At 39.6% G+C, this 25470-nt stretch overlaps 1 protein-coding gene across 4 annotated transcripts in view; it reads right to left on the reverse strand.

Annotated features, from left to right (window-relative positions):
* Positions 1-25470, reverse strand: part of LOC128666744 (zinc finger protein 383-like) — a 207740-nt gene that overhangs the window by 120188 nt on the left and 62082 nt on the right. For all 4 annotated transcript variants that reach the window (XM_053721500.1, XM_053721503.1, XM_053721502.1 and 1 more), the window contains 2 exons: positions 21620-21767; positions 21107-21214 (listed from right to left, as the gene is read on the reverse strand). In XM_053721500.1, the coding sequence (XP_053577475.1) occupies positions 21107-21214; positions 21620-21767 (256 nt within the window). The remainder of the gene's footprint in view (positions 1-21106; positions 21215-21619; positions 21768-25470) is intronic.

The following is a 25470-nucleotide window of genomic DNA, read 5'->3' on the forward strand; positions in this document are numbered from 1 at the left end:
TCTGCCCGCTGTCCCCTGATCTGAAGCCTTTACCTCCCTCAGATGGTCGAGAACAGCAATATGATCTTAACGACTCCGGTTAAAATCATAGTAAAAAATCTCTGTCAGATTCTTCCTCAAACTCTGCCAGAGAAGTAATAACACGCTCCGGTGCTATTTTAAAATAACAAACTTTTGATTGAAGTCATAAAAACTAAGTATAATCACCATAGTCCTCTCACACATCCTATCTAGTCGTTGGGTGCAAGAGAATGACTGGGACTGACGTAGAGGGGAGGAGCTATATGCAGCTCTGCTGGGTGAATCCTCTTGCATTTCCTGTTGGGGAGGAGTTATATCCCAGAAGTAATGATGACCCGTGGACTGATCACACATAACAGAAGAAACAGCCATTTTCCGCTGAAAAAATGAATCCACAACCCAAAAAAATAAGTTTATTCTCATAAATGAAAGAAAAAAAACTTAAATCAAAAGCAGAAGAATCAAACTGAAACCGCTGCCTGAAGAACGTTTCTACCAAAAACTGCTTCTGAAGAAGCAAATACATCAAAACGGTAGAATTTAGTAAATGTATGCAAAGAGGACCAAGTTGCCGCTTTGCAAATCTGATCAACTGAAGCTTAATTCTTAAAGGCCCACGAAGTGGAGACTGATCTAGTAGAATGAGCTGTAATTCTCTGAGGCGGGGCCTGACCAGACTCCAAATAAGCTTGATGAATCAAAAGTTTCAACCAAGAAGCCAAGGAAATAGCAGAAGCCTTCTGACCTTTCCTAGGACCAGAAAATAAAACAGACTGGAAGTCTTCCTGAAATCTTTAGAAGCTTCCACATAATATTTCAAAGCTCTTACCACATCCAAAGAATGTAAGAATCTTTCCAAAGAATTCTTAGGATTAGGACACAAGGGACAAAAATTTCTCTATTAATGTTGTTAGAATTCAAATTGAAAAGAAGTCCGCAAAACTGCCTTATCCTGATGAAAAAACAGAATTTATGTTTACCTGATAAATTACTTTCTCCAACGGTGTGTCCGGTCCACGGCGTCATCCTTACTTGTGGGATATTCTCTTCCCCAACAGGAAATGGCAAAGAGCCCAGCAAAGCTGGTCACATGATCCCTCCTAGGCTCCGCCTACCCCAGTCATTCGACCGACGTAAGGAGGAATATTTGCATAGGAGAAACCATATGGTACCGTGGTGACTGTAGTTAAAGAAAATATCAGACCTGATTAAAAAAACCAGGGCGGGCCGTGGACCGGACACACCGTTGGAGAAAGTAATTTATCAGGTAAACATAAATTCTGTTTTCTCCAACATAGGTGTGTCCGGTCCACGGCGTCATCCTTACTTGTGGGAACCAATACCAAAGCTTTAGGACACGGATGAAGGGAGGGAGCAAATCAGGTCACCTAAATGGAAGGCACCACGGCTTGCAAAACCTTTGTCCCAAAAATAGCCTCAGAAGAAGCAAAAGTATCAAACTTGTAAAATTTGGTAAAAGTGTGCAGTGAAGACCAAGTCGCTGCCCTACATATCTGATCAACAGAAGCCTCGTTCTTGAAGGCCCATGTGGAAGCCACAGCCCTAGTGGAATGAGCTGTGATTCTTTCGGGAGGCTGCCGTCCGGCAGTCTCGTAAGCCAATCTGATGATGCTTTTAATCCAAAAAGAGAGAGAGGTAGAAGTTGCTTTTTGACCTCTCCTTTTACCGGAATAAACAACAAACAAGGAAGATGTTTGTCTAAAATCCTTTGTAGCATCTAAATAGAATTTTAGAGCGCGAACAACATCCAAATTGTGCAACAAACGTTCCTTCTTTGAAACTGGTTTCGGACACAGAGAAGGTACGATAATCTCCTGGTTAATGTTTTTGTTAGAAACAACTTTTGGAAGAAAAACAGGTTTAGTACGTAAAACCACCTTATCTGCATGGAACACCAGATAAGGAGGAGAACACTGCAGAGCAGATAATTCTGAAACTCTTCTAGCAGAAGAAATTGCAACTAAAAACAAAACTTTCCAAGATAATAACTTAATATCAACGGAATGTAAGGGTTCAAACGGAACCCCCTGAAGAACTGAAAGAACTAAATTGAGACTCCAAGGAGGAGTCAAAGGTTTGTAAACAGGCTTAATTCTAACCAGAGCCTGAACAAAAGCTTGAACATCTGGCACAGCTGCCAGCTTTTTGTGAAGTAACACAGACAAGGCAGAAATCTGTCCCTTCAGGGAACTTGCAGATAATCCTTTTTCCAATCCTTCTTGAAGGAAGGATAAAATCTTAGGAATCTTAACCTTGTCCCAAGGGAATCCTTTAGATTCACACCAACAGATATATCTTTTCCAAATTTTGTGGTAAATCTTTCTAGTTACAGGCTTTCTGGCCTGAACAAGAGTATCGATAACAGAATCTGAGAACCCTCGCTTCGATAAGATCAAGTGTTCAATCTCCAAGCAGTCAGCTGGAGTGAAACCAGATTCGGATGTTCGAACGGACCCTGAACAAGCAGGTCTCGTCTCAAAGGTAGCTTCCAAGGTGGAGCCGATGACATATTCACCAGATCTGCATACCAAGTCCTGCGTGGCCACGCAGGAGCTATCAAGATCACCGACGCCCTCTCCTGATTGATCCTGGCTACCAGCCTGGGGATGAGAGGAAACGGCGGGAACACATAAGCTAGTTTGAAGGTCCAAGGTGCTACTAGTGCATCCACTAGAGCCGCCTTGGGATCCCTGGATCTGGACCCGTAGCAAGGAACTTTGAAGTTCTGACGAGAGGCCATCAGATCCATGTCTGGAATGCCCCACAGCTGAGTGACTTGGGCAAAGATTCCCGGATGGAGTTCCCACTCCCCCGGATGTAATGTCTGACGACTCAGAAAATCCGCTTCCCAATTTTCCACTCCTGGGATGTGGATAGCAGACAGGTGGCAGGAGTGAGACTCCGCCCATAGAATGATTTTGGTCACTTCTTCCATCGCTAGGGAACTCCTTGTTCCCCCCTGATGGTTGATGTACGCAACAGTTGTCATGTTGTCTGATTGAAACCGTATGAACTTGGCCCTCGCTAGCTGAGGCCAAGCCTTGAGAGCATTGAATATCGCTCTCAGTTCCAGAATATTTATCGGTAGAAGAGATTCTTCCCGAGACCAAAGACCCTGAGCTTTCAGGGATCCCCAGACCGCGCCCCAGCCCATCAGACTGGCGTCGGTCGTGACAATGACCCACTCTGGTCTGCGGAATGTCATCCCTTGTGACAGGTTGTCCAGGGACAGCCACCAACGGAGTGAGTCTCTGGTCCTCTGATTTACTTGTATCTTCGGAGACAAGTCTGTATAGTCCCCATTCCACTGACTGAGCATGCCCAGTTGTAATGGTCTGAGATGAATGCGCGCAAAAGGAACTATGTCCATTGCCGCTACCATCAACCCGATCACTTCCATGCACTGAGCTATGGAAGGAAGAGGAACGGAATGAAGTATCCGACAAGAGTCTAGAAGTTTTGTTTTTCTGGCCTCTGTCAGAAAAATCCTCATTTCTAAGGAGTCTATTATTGTTCCCAAGAAGGGAACCCTTGTTGACGGAGATAGAGAACTCTTTTCCACGTTCACTTTCCATCCGTGAGATCTGAGAAAGGCCAGGACAATGTCCGTGTGAGCCTTTGCTTGAGGAAGGGACGACGCTTGAATCAGAATGTCGTCCAAGTAAGGTACTACAGAAATGCCCCTTGGTCTTAGCACAGCTAGAAGGGACCCTAGTACCTTTGTGAAAATCCTTGGAGCAGTGGCTAACCCGAAAGGAAGCGCCACGAACTGGTAATGCTTGTCCAGGAATGCGAACCTTAGGAACCGATGATGTTCCTTGTGGATAGGAATATGTAGATACGCATCCTTTAAATCCACCGTGGTCATGAATTGACCTTCCTGGATGGAAGGAAGAATAGTTCGAATGGTTTCCATCTTGAACGATGGAACCTTGAGAAACTTGTTTAAGATCTTGAGATCTAAGATTGGTCTGAACGTTCCCTCTTTTTTGGGAACTATGAACAGATTGGAGTAGAACCCCATCCCTTGTTCTCTTAATGGAACAGGATGAATCACTCCCATTTTTAACAGGTCTTCTACACAATGTAAGAATGCCTGTCTTTTTATGTGGTCTGAAGACAACTGAGACCTGTGGAACCTCCCCCTTGGGGGAAGTCCCTTGAATTCCAGAAGATAACCTTGGGAGACTATTTCTAGCGCCCAAGGATCCAGAACATCTCTTGCCCAAGCCTGAGCGAAGAGAGAGAGTCTGCCCCCCACCAGATCCGGTCCCGGATCGGGGGCCAACATTTCATGCTGTCTTGGTAGCAGTGGCAGGTTTCTTGGCCTGCTTTCCCTTGTTCCAGCCTTGCATTGGTCTCCAAGCTGGCTTGGCTTGAGAAGTATTACCCTCTTGCTTAGAGGACGTAGCACTTTGGGCTGGTCCGTTTCTACGAAAGGGACGAAAATTAGGTTTATTTTTGGCCTTGAAAGGCCGATCCTGAGGAAGGGCGTGGCCCTTACCCCCAGTGATATCAGAGATAATCTCTTTCAAGTCAGGGCCAAACAGCGTTTTCCCCTTGAAAGGAAAGTTAAGTAGCTTGTTCTTGGAAGACGCATCAGCCGACCAAGATTTCAACCAAAGCGCTCTGCGCGCCACAATAGCAAACCCAGAATTCTTAGCCGCTAACCTAGCCAATTGCAAAGTGGCGTCTAGGGTGAAAGAATTAGCCAATTTGAGAGCATTGATTCTGTCCATAATCTCCTCATAAGGAGGAGAATCACTATCGACCGCCTTTATCAGCTCATCGAACCAGAAACATGCGGCTGTAGCGACAGGGACAATGCATGAAATTGGTTGTAGAAGGTAACCCTGCTGAACAAACATCTTTTTAAGCAAACCTTCTAATTTTTTATCCATAGGATCTTTGAAAGCACAACTATCCTCTATGGGTATAGTGGTGCGTTTGTTTAAAGTGGAAACCGCTCCCTCGACCTTGGGGACTGTCTGCCATAAGTCCTTTCTGGGGTCGACCATAGGAAACAATTTTTTAAATATGGGGGGAGGGACGAAAGGAATACCGGGCCTTTCCCATTCTTTATTAACAATGTCCGCCACCCGCTTGGGTATAGGAAAAGCTTCTGGGAGCCCCGGCACCTCTAGGAACTTGTCCATTTTACATAGTTTCTCTGGGATGACCAACTTGTCACAATCATCCAGAGTGGATAATACCTCCTTAAGCAGAATGCGGAGATGTTCCAACTTAAATTTAAATGTAATCACATCAGGTTCAGCTTGTTGAGAAATGTTCCCTGAATCAGTAATTTCTCCCTCAGACAAAACCTCCCTGGCCCCATCAGACTGGGTTAGGGGCCCTTCAGAAATATTATTATCAGCGTCGTCATGCTCTTCAGTATCTAAAACAGAGCAGTCGCGCTTACGCTGATAAGTGTTCATTTTGGCTAAAATGTTTTTGACAGAATTATCCATTACAGCCGTTAATTGTTGCATAGTAAGGAGTATTGGCGCGCTAGATGTACTAGGGGCCTCCTGAGTGGGCAAGACTCGTGTAGACGAAGGAGGGAATGATGCAGTACCATGCTTACTCCCCTCACTTGAGGAATCATCTTGGGCATCATTGTCATTGTCACATAAATCACATTTATTTAAATGAATAGGAATTCTGGCTTCCCCACATTCAGAACACAGTCTATCTGGTAGTTCAGACATGTTAAACAGGCATAAACTTGATAACAAAGTACAAAAAACGTTTTAAAATAAAACCGTTACTGTCACTTTAAATTTTAAACTGAACACACTTTATTACTGCAATTGCGAAAAAACATGAAGGAATTGTTCAAAATTCACCAAATTTTCACCACAGTGTCTTAAAGCCTTAAAAGTATTGCACACCAAATTTGGAAGCTTTAACCCTTAAAATAACGGAACCGGAGCCGTTTTGAACTTTAACCCCTTTACAGTCCCTGGTATCTGCTTTGCTGAGACCCAACCAAGCCCAAAGGGGAATACGATACCAAATGACGCCTTCAGAAAGTCTTTTCTAAGTATCAGAGCTCCTCTCACATGCGACTGCATGCCATGCCTCTCAAAAACAAGTGCGCAACACCGGCGCGAAAATGAGGCTCTGCCTATGCTTTGGGAAAGCCCCTAAAGAATAAGGTGTCTAAAACAGTGCCTGCCGATATTATTATATCAAAATACCCAGATAAAATGATTCCTCAAGGCTAAATATGTGTTTAATAATGAATCGATTTAGCCCAGAAAAAGTCTACAGTCTTAATAAGCCCTTGTGAAGCCCTTATTTACGATCGTAATAAACATGGCTTACCGGATCCCATAGGGAAAATGACAGCTTCCAGCATTACATCGTCTTGTTAGAATGTGTCATACCTCAAGCAGCAAGAGACTGCTCACTGTTCCCCCAACTGAAGTTAATTGCTCTCAACAGTCCTGTGTGGAACAGCCATGGATTTTAGTGACGGTTGCTAAAATCATTTTCCTCATACAAACAGAAATCTTCATCACTTTTCTGTTTCTGAGTAAATAGTACATACCAGCACTATTTCAAAATAACAAACTCTTGATTGAATAATAAAAACTACAGTTAAACACTAAAAAACTCTAAGCCATCTCCGTGGAGATGTTGCCTGTACAACGGCAAAGAGAATGACTGGGGTAGGCGGAGCCTAGGAGGGATCATGTGACCAGCTTTGCTGGGCTCTTTGCCATTTCCTGTTGGGGAAGAGAATATCCCACAAGTAAGGATGACGCCGTGGACCGGACACACCTATGTTGGAGAAATCAGAAAAGGAGACTCACGAGAAAGAGCAGATAGCTCAGAAAAACTCTTCTAGCAGAAGAGATAGCCAAAAGGAACAACACTTTCCAAGAAAGTAGTTTAATGTCCAAAGAATGCATAGGCTCAAATGCAGGAGCCTGTAAAGCCTTCAGAACCAAATTTAGACTCCAAGGAGGAGAAATTGATTTAATGACAGGCTTAATACGAACTAAAAGTACAGTTTGTGACTACACCTTGCTGGGTAAGCAGGTTAGTCACCCAAGAGGAAAGATGCTTATATGCACTGAGATAATATTAAGTAAGTTATGAATTATAGATTACTTATGACGTCAAGAATACGAATGTAATAGTGTTTAAAATATAACTTTTATTAGTATCTTATATTAAAAAAGACAGCTTATGTGGATGATGATGCTGCCCTCAAAAATTAAAAGCACACTCACTGTGTTAGTGCAATTAACAGCTTATGCTTTTGTCTAGGAAAATTGTAACAGAACTTAGTATAGCTAATCGTGGTAAATTACAAAGGATCAGTATACTAAAGAGTATTACTGAGTGATCAAATCTACTTTGGGATTATTGGCTCTTTAGTAATTCCTTAATTATTATACCCAACTATATAGAAATCATCTTACGCTAAGTGAGCACCTGCTTGACAGATAATAGTCTAAAACTACTGAATTATCTTAGGTTATAGGGATAGTGCTAGTAATATTTAATAAGTGATTGCTTGGTAGGTATTTTGAATACTACTCGGTATACATAGAATTGCCTTCAATATATTGAAGTTACAAATCTCAATCTATTATGTTACAAGCTTACTAAATTATTGTTGCCCCCTGGATTATATTGTTCCATCAAGTAAAGGGCTAGTAAATTGTAGCATATAACATATGATTCGTGAGAGAATGTGAAAATATGTCGAACGCTATTTGGCTTAGTTCAATCTAAGCTCAAGTTAGAGGCAAATCCTTTATTACATATGTATTAGCTTGTGCTAATTGTTGATATTCTAATACCACCTAAAGTTGTAACACACAACCACTACGAGATACACAGTGCCTTTGTCTGTATTTAACACTAACCACCACCGGACTATAGCTAGTTGGTATTACTATGTCTGGCTAGATTCGGTTTAAGTATTTGTAGTAGTTAGGTATTTGGCGTAAGTACATGTATCTAGGCATAAGAGCCTTAAGCATCTGAGTCTATATAGTTGTTAATATTCTAATACCAACTACAATTGTAACACACAATTACTTCGAGATAAACAGAGCCTTGCTCTATATTAAACATTAACAACCACCGTACTGAAGCTAGATTGTATTACTGTGTCTGGCTAGACTCGGTTTGAGTATTTTTAGTGGTTTAGGTATTTAGCGTAAATAAATGTATCTAGGCATAAGAGCCTTTAACGGCTAAGTCCATATACTTGTTAATATTCTAATACCACTTGAAATTGTAACACACAATCACTTCGAGATAAACAAAGTCTAGCTCTGGATAAACACTAACAACCACCGTACTGAAGCTAGATTGTATTGCCGTGACCGGCTAGACTCGGTTTTAGTATTTTTGTAGTTTAGGTATTTAGCTTAAGTACTTATATCTAAGCATAAGAGCCTGTAGCGACTAAGTCTAGATTTTTTTCTATTAATTCAGCATGCTGTAATTTCTAATAGTTATTCCACAAGTGAGGCTAATTTAAAAAAAGACCCCTGACGCGGCGTTTCACTAACGCTTCCTCAGAGGGGTTACGCGGGCCGACTAACATCCGGTCTTATATACCCGTATGTTGTGCATGGCTCTGAGTCATGATTGGGCTATTGATCCAATTGCCTATTAGTTGGAGTACATGTCAATCCACCTTAGTGACGTGAAATGTCTTGAGCAGTTGTCTGACGATAAGGAAACGTAGTTGCAAATGGTAAACTTTGTGATATTTTGTATCAGTTTATATAAGTTTATATTGTTTATGAATTGTGTTAAACGATCGTGCTTAGAAATTAAAGGTATGCCCGATTAGATTGATTAGGTTGATTTGGTTGAAAAGTTGTATTACCTACGATCCAAGTTTACCTAAGATGCGACAGGAGGAGAAGAAGAAGAAGGAGGAAAGAAGAGAAAAAGATATACCGAAGGATGTTAATACCGGACAAGTATATACTGTCCGGCTATTGAGAATTTTGGGTACAGAATTACTTTGAGTTAGAATTATATTAATGGACTAATGGTGATATATGACAGTGCAATAAAACAATGAAATCGTGTGTGTTTATTAAATAGATTTATAAATAATAATAAAATATTGTATGAATTGATTTTTTGTGAAAAATAAAAATAAAACTTACTCATGTGTGGTGCCACTTGGTGTTAGTGTTATTTAATTACAATAAATTGTGTGTTAAAAAATATATTTAAAAAGGGGGAGTGAAATACACATAACGTGTAAAAATAAGCATATTTTTTTTGGCAATGTGAACAATACCTATGTGCCCTATATACCTACAGATATATAGCTATCTTAGTATATCTTTAAGGGTTCAGTTAACTTAAGCTCAAACGTTAAAAAATATGTGCCATGTGCTTTCCTAAAAATAATATAAGTGACTTACAGTCTGTTTGAGTGACTTACAGTCTGAGTGATTTAATATAAATTTAACCCCAGAAATAAAGGATGATATATTGAATGTGGGAAATATGTTATATCTCCCTTGATGGTTGAAAAGAATTTATGTCTTATTTTTATTGAGTCTTATTGTGTTTTATTCTAATCTGTTAGGGTAATTTTAACATATTTCCCACATTCAATATATCATCCTTTATTTCTGGGGTTAAATTTATATTAAATCACTCAGACTGTAAGTCACTCAAACAGACTGTAAGTCACTTATATTATTTTTAGGAAAGCACATGGCACATATTTTTTAACGTTTGAGCTTAAGTTAACTGAACCCTTAAAGATATACTAAGATAGCTATATATCTGTAGGTATATAGGGCACATAGGTATTGTTCACATTGCCAAAAAAAATATGCTTATTTTTACACGTTATGTGTATTTCACTCCCCCTTTTTAAATATATTTTTTAACACACAATTTATTGTAATTAAATAACACTAACACCAAGTGGCACCACACATGAGTAAGTTTTATTTTTCACAAAAAAACAATTCATACAATATTTTATTATTATTTATAAATCTATTTAATAAACACACACGATTTCATTGTTTTATTGCACTGTCATATATCACCATTAGTCCATTAATATAATTCTAACTCAAAGTAATTCTGTACCCAAAATTCTCAATAGCCGGACAGTATATACTTGTCCGGTATTAACATCCTTCGGTATATCTTTCTCTTCTTTCCTCCTTCTTCTTCTCCTCCTGTCGCATCTTAGGTAAACTTGGATCGTAGGTAATACAACTTTTCAACCAAATCAACCTAATCAATCTAATCGGGCATACCTTTAATTTCTAAGCACGATCGTTTAACACAATTCATAAACAATATAAACTTATATAAACTGATACAAAATATCACAAAGTTTACCATTTGCAACTACGTTTCCTTATCGTCAGACAACTGCTCAAGACATTTCACGTCACTAAGGTGGATTGACATGTACTCCAACTAATAGGCAATTGGATCAATAGCCCAATCATGACTCAGAGCCATGCACAACATACGGGTATATAAGACCGGATGTTAGTCGGCCCGCGTAACCCCTCTGAGGAAGCGTTAGTGAAACGCCGCGTCAGGGGTCTTTTTTTAAATTAGCCTCACTTGTGGAATAACTATTAGAAATTACAGCATGCTGAATTAATAGAAAAAAATCTAGACTTAGTCGCTACAGGCTCTTATGCTTAGATATAAGTACTTAAGCTAAATACCTAAACTACAAAAATACTAAAACCGAGTCTAGCCGGTCACGGCAATACAATCTAGCTTCAGTACGGTGGTTGTTAGTGTTTATCCAGAGCTAGACTTTGTTTATCTCGAAGTGATTGTGTGTTACAATTTCAAGTGGTATTAGAATATTAACAAGTATATGGACTTAGCCATTAAAGGCTCTTATGCCTAGATACATTTATTTACGCCAAATACCTAAACCACTAAAAATACTCAAACCGAGTCTAGCCAGACACAGTAATACAATCTAGCTTCAGTACGGTGGTTGTTAATGTTTAATATAGAGCAAGGCTCTGTTTATCTCGAAGTAATTGTGTGTTACAATTGTAGTTGGTATTAGAATATTAACAACTATATAGACTCAGATGCTTAAGGCTCTTATGCCTAGATACATGTACTTACGCCAAATACCTAACTACTACAAATACTTAAACCGAATCTAGCCAGACATAGTAATACCAACTAGCTATAGTCCGGTGGTGGTTAGTGTTAAATACAGACAAAGGCACTGTGTATCTCGTAGTGGTTGTGTGTTACAACTTTAGGTGGTATTAGAATATCAACAATTAGCACAAGCTAATACATATGTAATAAAGGATTTGCCTCTAACTTGAGCTTAGATTGAACTAAGCCAAATAGCGTTCGACATATTTTCACATTCTCTCACGAATCATATGTTATATGCTACAATTTACTAGCCCTTTACTTGATGGAACAATATAATCCAGGGGGCAACAATAATTTAGTAAGCTTGTAACATAATAGATTGAGATTTGTAACTTCAATATATTGAAGGCAATTCTATGTATACCGAGTAGTATTCAAAATACCTACCAAGCAATCACTTATTAAATATTACTAGCACTATCCCTATAACCTAAGATAATTCAGTAGTTTTAGACTATTATCTGTCAAGCAGGTGCTCACTTAGCGTAAGATGATTTCTATATAGTTGGGTATAATAATTAAGGAATTACTAAAGAGCCAATAATCCCAAAGTAGATTTGATCACTCAGTAATACTCTTTAGTATACTGATCCTTTGTAATTTACCGCGATTAGCTATACTAAGTTCTGTTACAATTTTCCTAGACAAAAGCATAAGCTGTTAATTGCACTAACACAGTGAGTGTGCTTTTAATTTTTGAGGGCAGCATCATCATCCACATAAGCTGTCTTTTTTAATATAAGATACTAATAAAAGTTATATTTTAAACACTATTACATTCGTATTCTTGACGTCATAAGTAATCTATAATTCATAACTTACTTAATATTATCTCAGTGCATATAAGCATCTTTCCTCTTGGGTGACTAACCTGCTTACCCAGCAAGGTGTAGTCACAAACTGTACTTATTGTATTTGACATGCTTACGCACTGCTCCTTGGGTGTTGAATAATAAAAATTTATATATTATATTTACAACATTGTATAACACTCAAGTAGTAATATTACACATTCTATTATCATATAGGTTCCAACCTTCTCCTCTCAGTACTTAATACGAACTAAAGCCTGTACAAAACAGTGAATATCAGGAAGCATAGCAATCTTTCTGTGAAAGAAAACAGAAAGAGCAGAGATTTTTCCCTTCAAGGAACTTGCAGACAAACCCTTATGCAAACCATCCTGAAGAAACTGTAAAATTCTAGGAATTCTAAAAGAATGCCAAGAGAATTTATGAGAAGCACACCATGAAATGTATGTCTTCCAAACTCTATAATAAATCTTTCTAGAGACAGATTTACGAGCTTGTAACATAGTATTAATCACTGAGTCAGAGAAACCCCTATGACTTAGTACTAAGCGTTCAATTTCCATACCTTCAAATTTAATGATTTGAGATCCTGATGGAAAAACGGACCTTGAGACAGTAGGTCCGGCCTTAACGGAAGTGGCCAAGGCTGGCAACTGGACATCCGAACCAGATCCACATACCAAAACCTGTGTGGCCATGCTGGAGACACCAGCAACACAAACGATTGTTCCATGATGATTTTGGAGATCACTCTTGGAAGGAGAACTAGAGGCGGGAAAATGTAAGCAGGATGATAACACCAAGGAACTGTAAGCGCATCCACTGCTTCCGCCTGAACATCCCTGGACCTGGACAGGTATCTGGGAAGTTTCTTGTTTAGATGAGAGGCCATGAGATCTATCTCTGGAAAACCCCACATCTGAACAATCTGAGAAAACACATCTGGATGGAGAGGCCACTCCCCTGGATGTAAAGTCTGACGGCTGAGATAATCCGCCTCCCAATTGTCTACACCTGGGATATGCACCACAGAGATTAGACAGGAGCTAGATTCCGCCCAAGCAAATATCCGAGATACTTCTTTCATAGCTTGGGAACTGGGTCCCACCCTGATGATTGACATATGCCACTGTTGTAATATTGTCTGTCTGAAAACAAATGAACGGTTCTCTCTTTAACAGAGGCCAAAACTGAAGAGCTCTGAGAATTGCACGGAGTTCTAAAATATTGATTGGTAATCTCGCCTCTTGAGATTTCCAAACCCCTTGTGCTGTCAGAGATCCCCAAACAGCTCCCCAACCTGAAAGACTCGCATCTGTTGTGATCACAGTCCAGGTTGGCCGAACAAAGAAGCCCTTTGAACTAAACGATGGTGATCTTTCCACCACGTCAGAGAGTGTCGTACATTGGGATTTAAGGATATTAATTGTGATATCTTTGTATAATCCCTGCACCATTGGTTCAGCATACAAAGCTGTAGAGGTCTCATGTGAAAACGAGCAAAGGGGATCGTGTCCGATGCTGCAGTTATGAGACCTAAAACTTTCATGCACATAGCCACTGAAGGGAATGACTGAGACTGAAGGTGCCGGCAGGCTGCAACCAATTTTAAACGTCTCTTGTTTGTTAGAGACAGAGTCATGGACACTGAATCTATCTGGAAGCCTAAAAAGGTGACCCTTGTCTGAGGAATCAAGACACTTTCTGGTAAATTGATCCTCCAACCATGTTACCGAAGAAACAACACTAGTTGATTCGGGTGAGATTCTGCAGAACGTAAAGACTGAGCTAGTACCAAGATATCGTCCAAATAAGGAAACACCGCAATACCCTGTTCTCTGATTACAGAGAGTAGGGCACCTAGAACCTTTGAAAAGATTCTTGGAGCTGTTGCTAGGCCAAATGGAAGAGCAACAAATTGGTAATGCTTGTCTAGAAAAGAGAATCTCAGAAACTGATAATGTTCTGGATGAATCGGAATATGAAGGTATGCATCTTGCAAGTCTATTGTGGACATATAATGTCCTCACTGAACAAAAGGCAGAATAGTCCTTATAGTCACCATCTTGATAGTTGGTACTCTTACATAACGATTCAAAATGTTCAGATCCGGAACTAGTCTGAATAAATTTTCCTTCTTTTCGACAATGAATAGATTTGAAAAAAACCCAAACCTTGTTCCTGAAAAGGAACTGGCATGATTACCCCTGAAGACTCCAGGTCTGAAACACACTTCAGGAAAGCCTGAGCTTTTACTGGATTTGCTGGGATACGTGAGAGAAAAAAATCTTCTCACAGGAGGTCTTACTCTGAATCCTATTCGATACCCTTGAGAGACAATGCTCTGAATCCATTGATTTTGGACAGAATTTATCCAAATATCCTTGAAAAACCTTAATCTGCCCCCTACCAGCTGAGCTGGAATGAGCGCCGCACCTTCATGCGGACTTAGGGGCTGACTTTGGTTTCTTAAATGGCTTGGATTTATTCCAATTTGAGGAAGTCTTCCAATTGGAAACAGATTCCTTGGGGGAAGGATAAAGTTTTTGTTCCTTATTTTGACGAAAGGAACGAAAACGGTTAGAAGCCTTAGATTTACCCTTAGGTTTTTTATCCTGAGGCAGAAAAACTCCCTTTCCACCAGTGACAGTTGAAATAATAGAATCCAACTGAGAACCAAATAAATTATTACCTTGGAAAGAAAGAGATAGTAATCTAGATTTTGATGTCATATCAGCATTCCAAGATTTAAGCCACAAAGCTCTTCTACCTAATATAGCTAAAGACATGGATCTAACATCAATTTTGATAATATCAAAAATGGCATCACAAATAAAATGATTAGCATGTTGCAGTAAGCGAATATTGCTAGATATGTCAGAATCCAATTCTTATTGCGCTAAATTCTCCAACCAGAAAGTTGATGCAGCCGCAACATCAGCCAAAGAAATTGCAGGTCTGAGAAGATGACCTGAATATAAATAGGCCTTCATTAGATAAGATTCAAGCTTCCTATCTAAAGGATCCTTAAAGGAAGTACTATCCCCCATAGGAATAGTGGTACGTTTAGCAAGAGTAGAAATAGCCCCATCAACTTTGGGGATTTTTTGCCAAAACTCTATAGGAATTTGCTGGTAAAGGATACACTTTTTTAAACCTTGAAGAAGGAATAAAAGAAGTACCTGGCTTATTCCATTCCTTAGAAATCATATCAGAAATAGCCTCAGGAATAGGAAAAACCCCTGGAGAAACCACAGGAGGTTTAAAAACAGCATTTAAACGTTTGTTAGACTGAACGTCAAGAGGACTGGTTACCTCAATATCCAAAGTAATTAACACTTCTTTTAATAAAGAACACATATACTCTATTTTAAATAAATGAGTAGATTTGCCAGTGTCAATGTCTGAGGAAGGATCTTCTGTATCAGATAAATCCTCATCAGAAGAGGATAAATTATTATGTTGCTGGTCATTTGAAATTGAGAAGTTTTAAAAGACCTTTTACGTTTATTAGAAGGAGGAAATGCAGACAAAGCCTTCTGGATAGAATCAGAAACAAATTATTTAAAATTTATAGGTATATCATGTACATTAGAAGTTGAAGGAACTGCAACTGGCAATGTACTATTACTGATGGACACACTATCTGCATGTAAAAGTTTATCATGACATGACTATGACATTCGGCGAAATAATTTCCACAATCTTACAACAAATGCACTTAGCTTTGGTAGAACCGATGTCAGGCAGCAATGTTCCAGCAGAAACTTCTGAGGCAGGATCAGATTGAGACATCTTGCAAAATGTAAAAGAAAAAACAACATATAAAGCAAAATTATCAATTTCCTTATATGACAGTTTTCAGGAATGGGAAAAAATGCAAATAGCATAGCCCTCTAATAGAGAAAAAGGCAGGAGGCAAACATCAATGGGTTACTGAAATAATGAAAAAGTTTGGCGCCAAGTATGACGCAAAACGTAACTGAAAACTTTTTTGGCGCCAATAATAACCGGAAATGACACACTCGCGTCATTAATGACGCAAACGTGTGTAAGGCTTCGGCGTTAACTATGACGCCAGAAATGACGAAGTTGCGTCATAGACGTATTTTTAGCGTCAAAAAATTCTCGCGCCAAGAATGACGCAATAAAGTTTAGCATTTGGCGCACCCGCGGGCCTAATACCGCCCGCAATTTGGAAGAAGTAGTCAATTGAAAAAAGACTAAACCCCAGGAAAGAAAAAATTTTCTTAAAAAATATTCCAAATATGAAACTGACAGTCTGCAGAAGGAAATACATGAACCTGACTCATGGCAAATATAATTACAATACATATATTTAGAATTTTATATAAATGCATAAAGTGCCAAACCATAGCTGACGTGTCTTAAAGGGACACTGAACCCAGTTTTTTTCTTTTGTGATTCAGATAGAGCATGACATTTTAAGCAACTTTCTAATTTACTCCTATTATCAAATTTTCTTCATTTTCTTTGAATCTTTATTTGAAATGCAAGAATGTAAGTTAAGATGCCAGCCCATTTTTGGTGAACAACCTAGTTTGTCCTTGCTGATTGGTGGATAAATTCATCCACCAATCAAAAACTGCTGTCTAGAGTTCTTAACCAAGAAAAAAGCTTAGATGACTTCATTTTTATATAAAGATAGCAAAAGAACTTAGAAACATTGATAATAGGAGTAAATTAGAAAGTTGCTTAAAATTGCATGCTCTATCTGAATCACGAAAGAATTTTTTTGGGTTCAGTGTCCCTTTAAGTAATAAAAAACATACTTCCCAAAACACACCCATCCACATATAGCAGATAGCCAAACCAGTAGTGAAACAGTTATCAGTAGAGGTAATGGTAAATTGAGAGTATATCGTCGATCTGAAAAGGGAGGTAGGAGATGAATCTCTACGACCGATAACAGAGAACCTATGAAATAGACCCCCGTTAGGGAAATCATTGTATTCAATAAGTGATACTCCCTTCACGTCCCTCTGACATTCGCTGTACTCTGAGAGGAATCGGGCTTCAACAATGCTGAGAAGAGCATATCAACATAGAAAAACTTACTTCACCACCTCCATAGGAGGCAAAGTTTGTAAAACTGAATCGTGGGTGTGGTGAGGGGTGTATTTATAGGCATTTTGAGGTTTGGGAAACTTTGCCCCTCCTGGTAGGATTGTATATCCCATATGTCACTAGCTCATGGACTCTTGCAAATTACATGAAAGAAACCAACTTTATAGACTTAGTACAGCGGCTTCTTATAGAATCTCACAAGCTTTACAGAACTGGCTCCGTCACCTTTGATAAAACTTTAGCATACTGAGGTATGCTCAACCACAGTCAGCCATTTTCATAGTTTCAATTCTTTATAGCTGCGGTGAAAACTGGTCCTATAGTAAAACTAATGCCTGTCCTGTTTGTTTTTATAACAGATCAATAATTATCAACCCATTTCCAGGGGGACATTTTTCACTTGTCGGACGTCACACTGGTCTTGGGCATGGACCAATGCGCACTGACATTACCAGACGCCATATTGGGTGTCGTTTGGTGGCAAATTTACCAAATAAATACAAATGCTGCTTAATCAATAGAAGGGGTGAGAGAAAACGTTTTTACACTAAATCAAAATTATCGAAATCTATAACTCAACAAGCACATGCTCACTGTACCCACAATGCCCCTAGTCAAATAGCTTAGAAACACCTACACACATATCTTTATGGTTTGGGAGCATAACAGGTTAATTTCAGATGCATTTTGATTGTTGTTCATTGTGCGCATTAGCTACAGAAGCGTTTTGCAATTCTGATCAGCGGGAAAATCCACAAATCGAAAACATCAGCTAACATTCAGTTATGGACTGAAAACAAGAGCAAGACTTTGATTAACCCCATAGTTCAAGACACGTGCACGATCTTCTATGCTCTCATAAGGCCTGACTATCTAAAATTTGTCAGCATGTCAAAAATATTTACCTTATATAATTACAATTATATTAACTTAAAAACATAGTCCAGATGTACCCCATATATTTCGGAATTTCTTCAGATCATAGGAAACCCTAATTTCGCCCCGGGCCTTTCAAATAGAAATTTTCAGACAATGGCAGAGTAAAGGCTTAAGATGGGTTAAACAAATAATAAGATCTGACTTGGTTCTTGAAGCATTTCCCGATATCTGTAATACATTTGGATTATCTAAGAGAGACTTTTATGCCTACTTACAGCTCAGGCACTATACCACTAAATTGAAACAAAAATATGGTCCAGACTGGTCCGTGCGAGTCTTACCTAGAAGAATCAAATTATATCAAAATGGAATATACTCCATTTCCTCCTTCTATTCTATACTGAACCGTCCTCCCTCTACCGATCAGATTATCTAAAAACCAAATGGATAAAATATTTTCCAAATACTTAAATACAAAATAACGGACAAATCATGGGTTCCGACAACTTGGCGGGAGACTCATTTAAAACTGATCTATATGGCTTATTTAACACCAAAGAACTTATCTAGATGGTACAACTCAAACATTTTTTGTTCAAGATGCAGTGCTAGCCAGGCAGATGAACAGCTCCACTACTTCTGGGATTGCCCTAAAATGGCTCAGTTTTGGTAAAAAATGACCTATTGGATGAATTTAGTCTTATCTTTAGATTTCTCTATCCTACCACATGATGTTTTTTTCTAGTTACATTTCAGGGTGTGCACAAGACCTTTAGTTTAATTAACACGATTACATTTCTAACTCGCAAACTTATCTTAAGAACTTGGAAAGCTCACTTGGCCCCTAAATTTTCAGTCCTCAAACAAACCCTGATTACGCAATGTACGTCAGAGCAGTATAAGCTACAGAATCCTAGTGACACACAATTGTATTTAATAAATGGATAGAGCTGATTTATACCCTCCCTGGGACAGCACAAACTCAAGGTCAGCTTACGTCCAGCTGAATATACATGCTGGGCATTTCCCCATTTCATGGTTAGGTTGATTAAGGGCTCGATTTATCAATCATTTGGGGAATTCTCCTTTCTGTTCTCCTATCAGTTATCCACAGCTCTCCTTAGGAGAGGTGCACATGTGCGCCTGTATTTATCATTAAAAAAGTAGTTTTTTCTTCATAGGAGAGCTGAGGAGAACTAATGATAAATATCTCCAGTCAAATTAGTATATTCTCCTTATTTATCACTAAAGATAAGCAACTATTCTCCATGTCATTTATATATTAACCAATAGAAATCTTTATACAGCCTTCCTAGTAGCTTTGTTAACGCCCCTCTTCAGCAAACTTTCATATATGAAAAGAGATCTACATTTTCATTGTTTTTGTGCTTCAATTTTAGCGCGCTTTTATATCTTATTTTTATGCCCCAATAGATATTTTTGTGCTCTGTTATATATTATTTTGGCGTTCCATTATATATAATTTTTTCACTCCATCATAAATTATTATTGCACTCCAATAACCATTATTATTGTGCTTTGTTATAGATAATTTTTGCACCTTGTAGAGCCCTTTTTTTGTGTAACTGCTTCTACAACTGGTAGAGAATAGATTTCTAATACTGTTCTCCACTGTAGCTATGGAGAGCTATAATGAAGTAACTTGCAGGACAACTTTCAGTCCTCCACAGGAGAATATAAATGATACATTTGTAAGTAGGAGAATTATGAGGAGAACTATATGAAATACGACTAAAAATATCTAATTTAACCCTTTTTTTCCCAAGGAGAGTGAGAACAGAGTAGGAGAATTTTACAGTCGAACTTGCCCAATTTTAGGCACATATTTGAATTATAAATAGGAGAATTATTTCTCATGAGAACTTTTAGGAGAAAATCTAGGAAAATATGAATGATAAATCGAACCCACATTGTCTTTTTATTATGCAATTTTCTATCTACTTCATAATATTTCCCATGTTGTGTAAGGAGCAACAATTATGCTTTAATAGTAACAGAATACAAGAAGAATTAAAACCCCAACATTTTGGATACTAGAAGGTTAATACACATGGTTCCTGTATTTGGTTCATTTGCATACTATCTGTAATCTTTTATTTTGTTTGTCCTGTGTGACGCCCATTTTGCTTTCAGTATTTTGTATCCACTGTTGGTATTAAATAAAGAATTAAACCCCCCCCCAAAAAAACAGGTTAATTAAGATTATAAAGATTGATAGAATAGGTTATGTGTATATATACAGTTAAATCAAGAAGCTGGACACGCGTGTTCCTTTGAATCTGTCTATATGTGCATTAAGAACTGTTCATAATGTTTACTGCTGCCCGTGTGATGCGAAATGAGAGAGGCGTGTTCACGGGAGCAGTTACCTATCAGATAAGCCATAGACACATAAATAAGAGTGAGTGACCAGCGTGAGGAATTGAACATTTCCTCTTGAGAAAGGTGTGCAGAGCCCCACAAGCTTCTGTAGCTCTCAAGTGGACGGCAGAAAACTACGTACCGGCAGCTTCAAACAAGATCTTGTTTCCATCAGATGCCTAAGTACTGTGAGCACAACAAGGGAACGTAGGACATTAAAGCTTAACAGGACATGAGGACGAATGGCTACCATGTTTAAGGATTGATTGATGTTATGTTATTTTATTATTACTAGAGTTCGGTTGCGCTTATATCTATTTTTTAGAACGTTGTTTTTACCCTACTCCACTTGGCCGGAAGAAAAAAACGGAACCGGATTTATTCCAAATGTGAAGTTTTACTGGATTCTAAACTGGTGATTCATTTTTTTTTTTAGTGTATTTTATTTAGCAACATTGTGATTTTATTGTTTCATTTTTAGTTTGAATTGTATCTAATTTTACACTCTTTACATCTTTTTCTTTTCTATTTATTTGTACCCCTGCATATTGGTGACAGCGCTAATTAGATTCTGTAGGTACTTTGATAACAGAAGTAAACTGGAAGTTGTTTTTTTTTTTTTTAATCTGAATGAATCGTGAAAGAGTAATTTTACATTAAAAAAGCGCTTTAATAATTTCAAGGACCAATGCTTTTTAAAAAAAAATGTAAAGCAAAATATCACAGGTATCACTTACCTTTAAGGACAGCAGAACTGGTCTCTCCTTGGGGGAGTGGCTTGTTAGGTCTCTCGTACTCTCCCTTCTCACATATTAACTCTGTATTTATATTAGCCTCACAGTGGCCTGTTAATAGAAGTAATTAAATGGGTTTATACACATTATCTGCGCAAAATATTTGACAATCTGGTCCCCATATCAATCCATAAACTCCTGTGTGAATCGCCTCACGTGGCTTCACAAATTTGTCCTAGCCCTGCGGAAGGCTTGGTGTTAGGCAAAACGCATTGGGAATGTTTCAATGTTTTTAAAAAGAGAATCTAATAGATTAAACTTGTGTTATAATGTTTAGTCTCAACTGTATCAGTCTGCCTTTTTACAAATACAATCGCAGGACTGGATTTAATTTACTCTCTATCACAAACTGGTAAGTGGTTTATACAGTGTGCGTGCACAAGGACAATCCTCTTAAAATGTTATATTACAATATATTTTACATCTGCTTCCTGTAATGGGAAAACACAGAGTTACCTGAGCTCTCATTTCCTGAGATCTCTATTGTCCTTAGTGCTTGCTGAGTCTCCATCACAACATCCTTGTAAATCTTCTTCTGTCCCTCTATATAGTCCCACTCCTCCATAGAGAAATACACGGCAACGTCATCACACTTTATAGGCACCTGAAACACACACACACACACACCTCATTCAGTGCTGACACAGGGACTGGTTCTGTCACACACTTTATAGGCACCTGAAACACACACACAACTCATTCAGCGCTGACCAAGGGACTGGTTCTGTCACACACTTTATAGTCACCTGAAACACACACACAACTCATTCAGCACTGACACAGTGACTGGTTCTGTCACACACTTTATAGGCACCTGAAACACACACAACTCATTCAGCGCTGACACAGGGACTGGTTCTGTCACACACTTTATAGGCACCTGAAACACACACACAACTCATTCAGCGCTGACACAGGGACTGGTTCTGTCACACACTTTATAGGCACCTGAAACACACACACACACAGAACTCATTCAGCGCTGACACAGGGACTGAGTTCTGTCACACACTTTATAGGCACCTGAAACACACACACACACAGAACTCATTCAGCGCTGACACAGGGACTGGTTCTGTCACACACTTTATACGCACCTGAAACACACACACACACAGAACTCATTCAGCGCTGACACAGGGACTGGTTCTGTCACACACTTTATACGCACCTGAAAAACACACACACAGAACTCATTCAGCGCTGACACAGGGACTGGTTCTGTCACACACTTTATAGGCACCTGAAAAAACAGAATTTATGTTTACCTGATAAATTTCTTTCTCCTACGGTGTATCCGGTCCACGGCTTCATCCTTACTTGTGGGAACCAATACCAAAGCTTTAGGACACGGATGAAGGGAGGGAACAAGTCAGGTAACCTAAACGGAAGGCACCACTGCTTGTAAAACCTTTCTCCCAAAAATAGCCTCCGAAGAAGCAAAAGTATTGAATTTGTAAAATTTGGCAAATGTATGCAGTGAAGACCAAGTCGCTGCCTTACAGATCTGTTCAACAGAAGCCTCATTCTTGAAAGCCCATGTGGAAGCCACAGCTCTAGTAGAGTGAGCTGTAATTCGTTCAGGGGGCTGTCTTCCAGCAGTCTCATAAGCCAGCCGGATGATGCTTTTCAGCCAGAAGGACAGAGAGGTCGCAGTCGCCTTTTGACCTCTCCTCTTGCCAGAATAGACGACAAACAAGGACGATGTTTGTCTTAAGTCTTTAGTTGCTTTAAGATAGAACTTTAAAGCACAAACCACATCAAGATTGTTCAACAGATGTTCCTTGTTAGAAACTGGATTAGGACACAGAGAAGGAACAACTATTTCCTGGTTAATATTCTTATTGGAAACCACTTTTGGAAGAAAACCAGGTTTGGTACGTAAAACGACCTTATCTGCATGGAACACCAGGTAAGGTGAATTACACTGCAAAGCAGACAATTTAGAAACTCTTCTAGCAGAAGAAATAGCAACCAAAAACAAAACTTTCCAAGATAGTAACTTAATATCTATGGAATGTAGAGGTTCAAACGGAACCCCTTGAAGAACTGAAAGAACTAAATTTAGACTCCATGGAGGAGCCACAGGTCTATAGACAGGCTTGATTCTGACTAAAGCCTGTACAAACGCCTGAACATCTGGCATTGCTGCCAGACGCTTGTGTAACAAAACAGACAGAGCAGATATCTGTCCTTTTAAGGAACTAGCTGACAAACCTTTCTCCAATCCTTCTTGGAGAAACGATAGAATCCTTGGAATCCTAATCTTACTCCATGAGTAACCCTTGGATTCGCACCAACAAAGATATTTCCGCCATATCTTATGGTAAATTTTCCTGGTGACGGGCTTTCTAGCCTGTATCAGGGTATCTATAACTGATTCCGAAAACCCACGCTTAGCTAGAATCAAGCGTTCAATCTCCAAGCAGTCAATTGCAGAGAAACTAGGTTTGGATGTTCGAATGGACCTTGAATTAGAAGGTCCTGCCTCAAAGGTAGCTTCCATGGTGGAACCGATGACATATTCACCAGGTCTGCATACCAAGTCCTGCGTGGCCACGCAGGAGCTATCAGAATTACCGAAGCCTTCTCCTGTTTGATCCTGGCTACTAGCCGGGGGAGAAGGGGAAATGGTGGAAAGACATAAGCTAGATTGAACGACCAAGGCGCTACTAAGGCATCTACCAATGTCGCCTTGGGATCCCTGGACCTGGACCCGTAACGTGGAACTTTGGAGTTCTGACGTGACGCCATCAGATCCAGATCTGGAATGCCCCATAGTTGAGTTAACTGGGCAAAAGCCTCCGGGTGAAGTTCCCACTCCCCCGGATGGAAAGTCTGACGACTCAGATAATCCGCTTCCCAGTTGTCCACTCCTGGGATGTGAATTGCTGATAGATGGCAGGAGTGATCCTCTGCCCATTTGATGATCTTGGTTACCTCCCTCATCGCCAGGGAACTCTTTGTTCCTCCCTGATGATTGATGTACACTACAGTCGTCATGTTGTCCGACTGAAATCTGATGAATTTGGCATCCGCTAGTTGAGGCCATGCCTGGAGTGCATTAAATATTGCTCTCAATTCCAAAATCTTTATCTGGAGAAGAGATTCTTCCCGAGACCATAGACCCTGAGCCTTCAGGGACTCCCAGATCGCGCCCCAGCCTAAGAGGCTGGCATCGGTTGTGACAATGATCCACTCCGGTCTGCGGAAACTCATTCCCTGAGACAGGTGATCCAGAGACAACCACCAGAGGAGTGAGTCTCTGGTTATCTGGTCCATTTGAATCTGGGGAGACAAATCTGCATAATCCCCATTCCACTGTTTGAGCATGCACAATTGCAATGGTCTTAAATGAATTCGAGCAAATAGGACCACGTCCATTGCTGCAACCATGAGTCCTATTACCTCCATGCACTGAGCTGTGGAGGGTTGAGGAATGGATTGAAGAACTCGACAAGTGTTCAGAAGTTTTAAACTTCCTGACCTCTGTCAGAAAGATCTTCATTTCTACTGAGTCTATTATTGTTCCCAGGAAGGGAACCCTTGTGAACGGGGACAGAGAACTTTTTTCTATGTTCACCTTCCACCCGTGAGACCTTAGAAAGGCTAGAACAATGTCTGTATGAGCCTTTGCTTTGTGAAAGGACGACACTTGTATTAAAATGTCGTCTAGGTAAGGTGCTATTGCAATGCCCCTTGGCCTTAGCACCGCTAGAAGGGACCCTAGCACCTTTGTGAAAATTCTGGGAGCAGTGGCCAATCCGAAGGGAAGAGCCACGAACTGATAATGCTTGTCCAGAAAGGCGAACCTCAGGAACTGATGGTGATCCTTGTGGATAGGAATATGCGGGTACGCATCCTTTAAGTCCACGGTAGTCATATATTGACCCTCCTGATCATTGGTAAAATTGTCCGAATGGTTTCCATTTTGAATGATGGAACTCTGAGGATTTTTTTTAGGATCTTTAAGTCCAGAATTGGCCTGAAAGTTCCTTCCTTTTTGGGAACTACAAACAGGTTTGAGTAAAATCCCAGTCCTTGTTCTGCTGTTGGAACTGGGTGCATCACTCCCATCTTTAAAAGGTCTTCTACACAATGTAAGAATGCCTGTCTCTTTATCTGGTCTAAAGATAAGCAAGACATGTGAAACCTTCCCCTTGGAGGAAGGTCCTTGAATTCTAGAAGATACCCCATGAGAGACAATTTCTAGTGCCCAGGGGTCCGGAACATCTCTTGCCCAGGCCTGAACAAAGAGAGAAAGTCTGCCCCCTACTAGATCCGGTCCCGGATCGGGGGCTACCCCT

Source organism: Bombina bombina, chromosome 7 (assembly GCF_027579735.1).
Source record: "Bombina bombina isolate aBomBom1 chromosome 7, aBomBom1.pri, whole genome shotgun sequence".
Classification (NCBI taxonomy): Eukaryota; Metazoa; Chordata; class Amphibia; order Anura; family Bombinatoridae; genus Bombina; species Bombina bombina.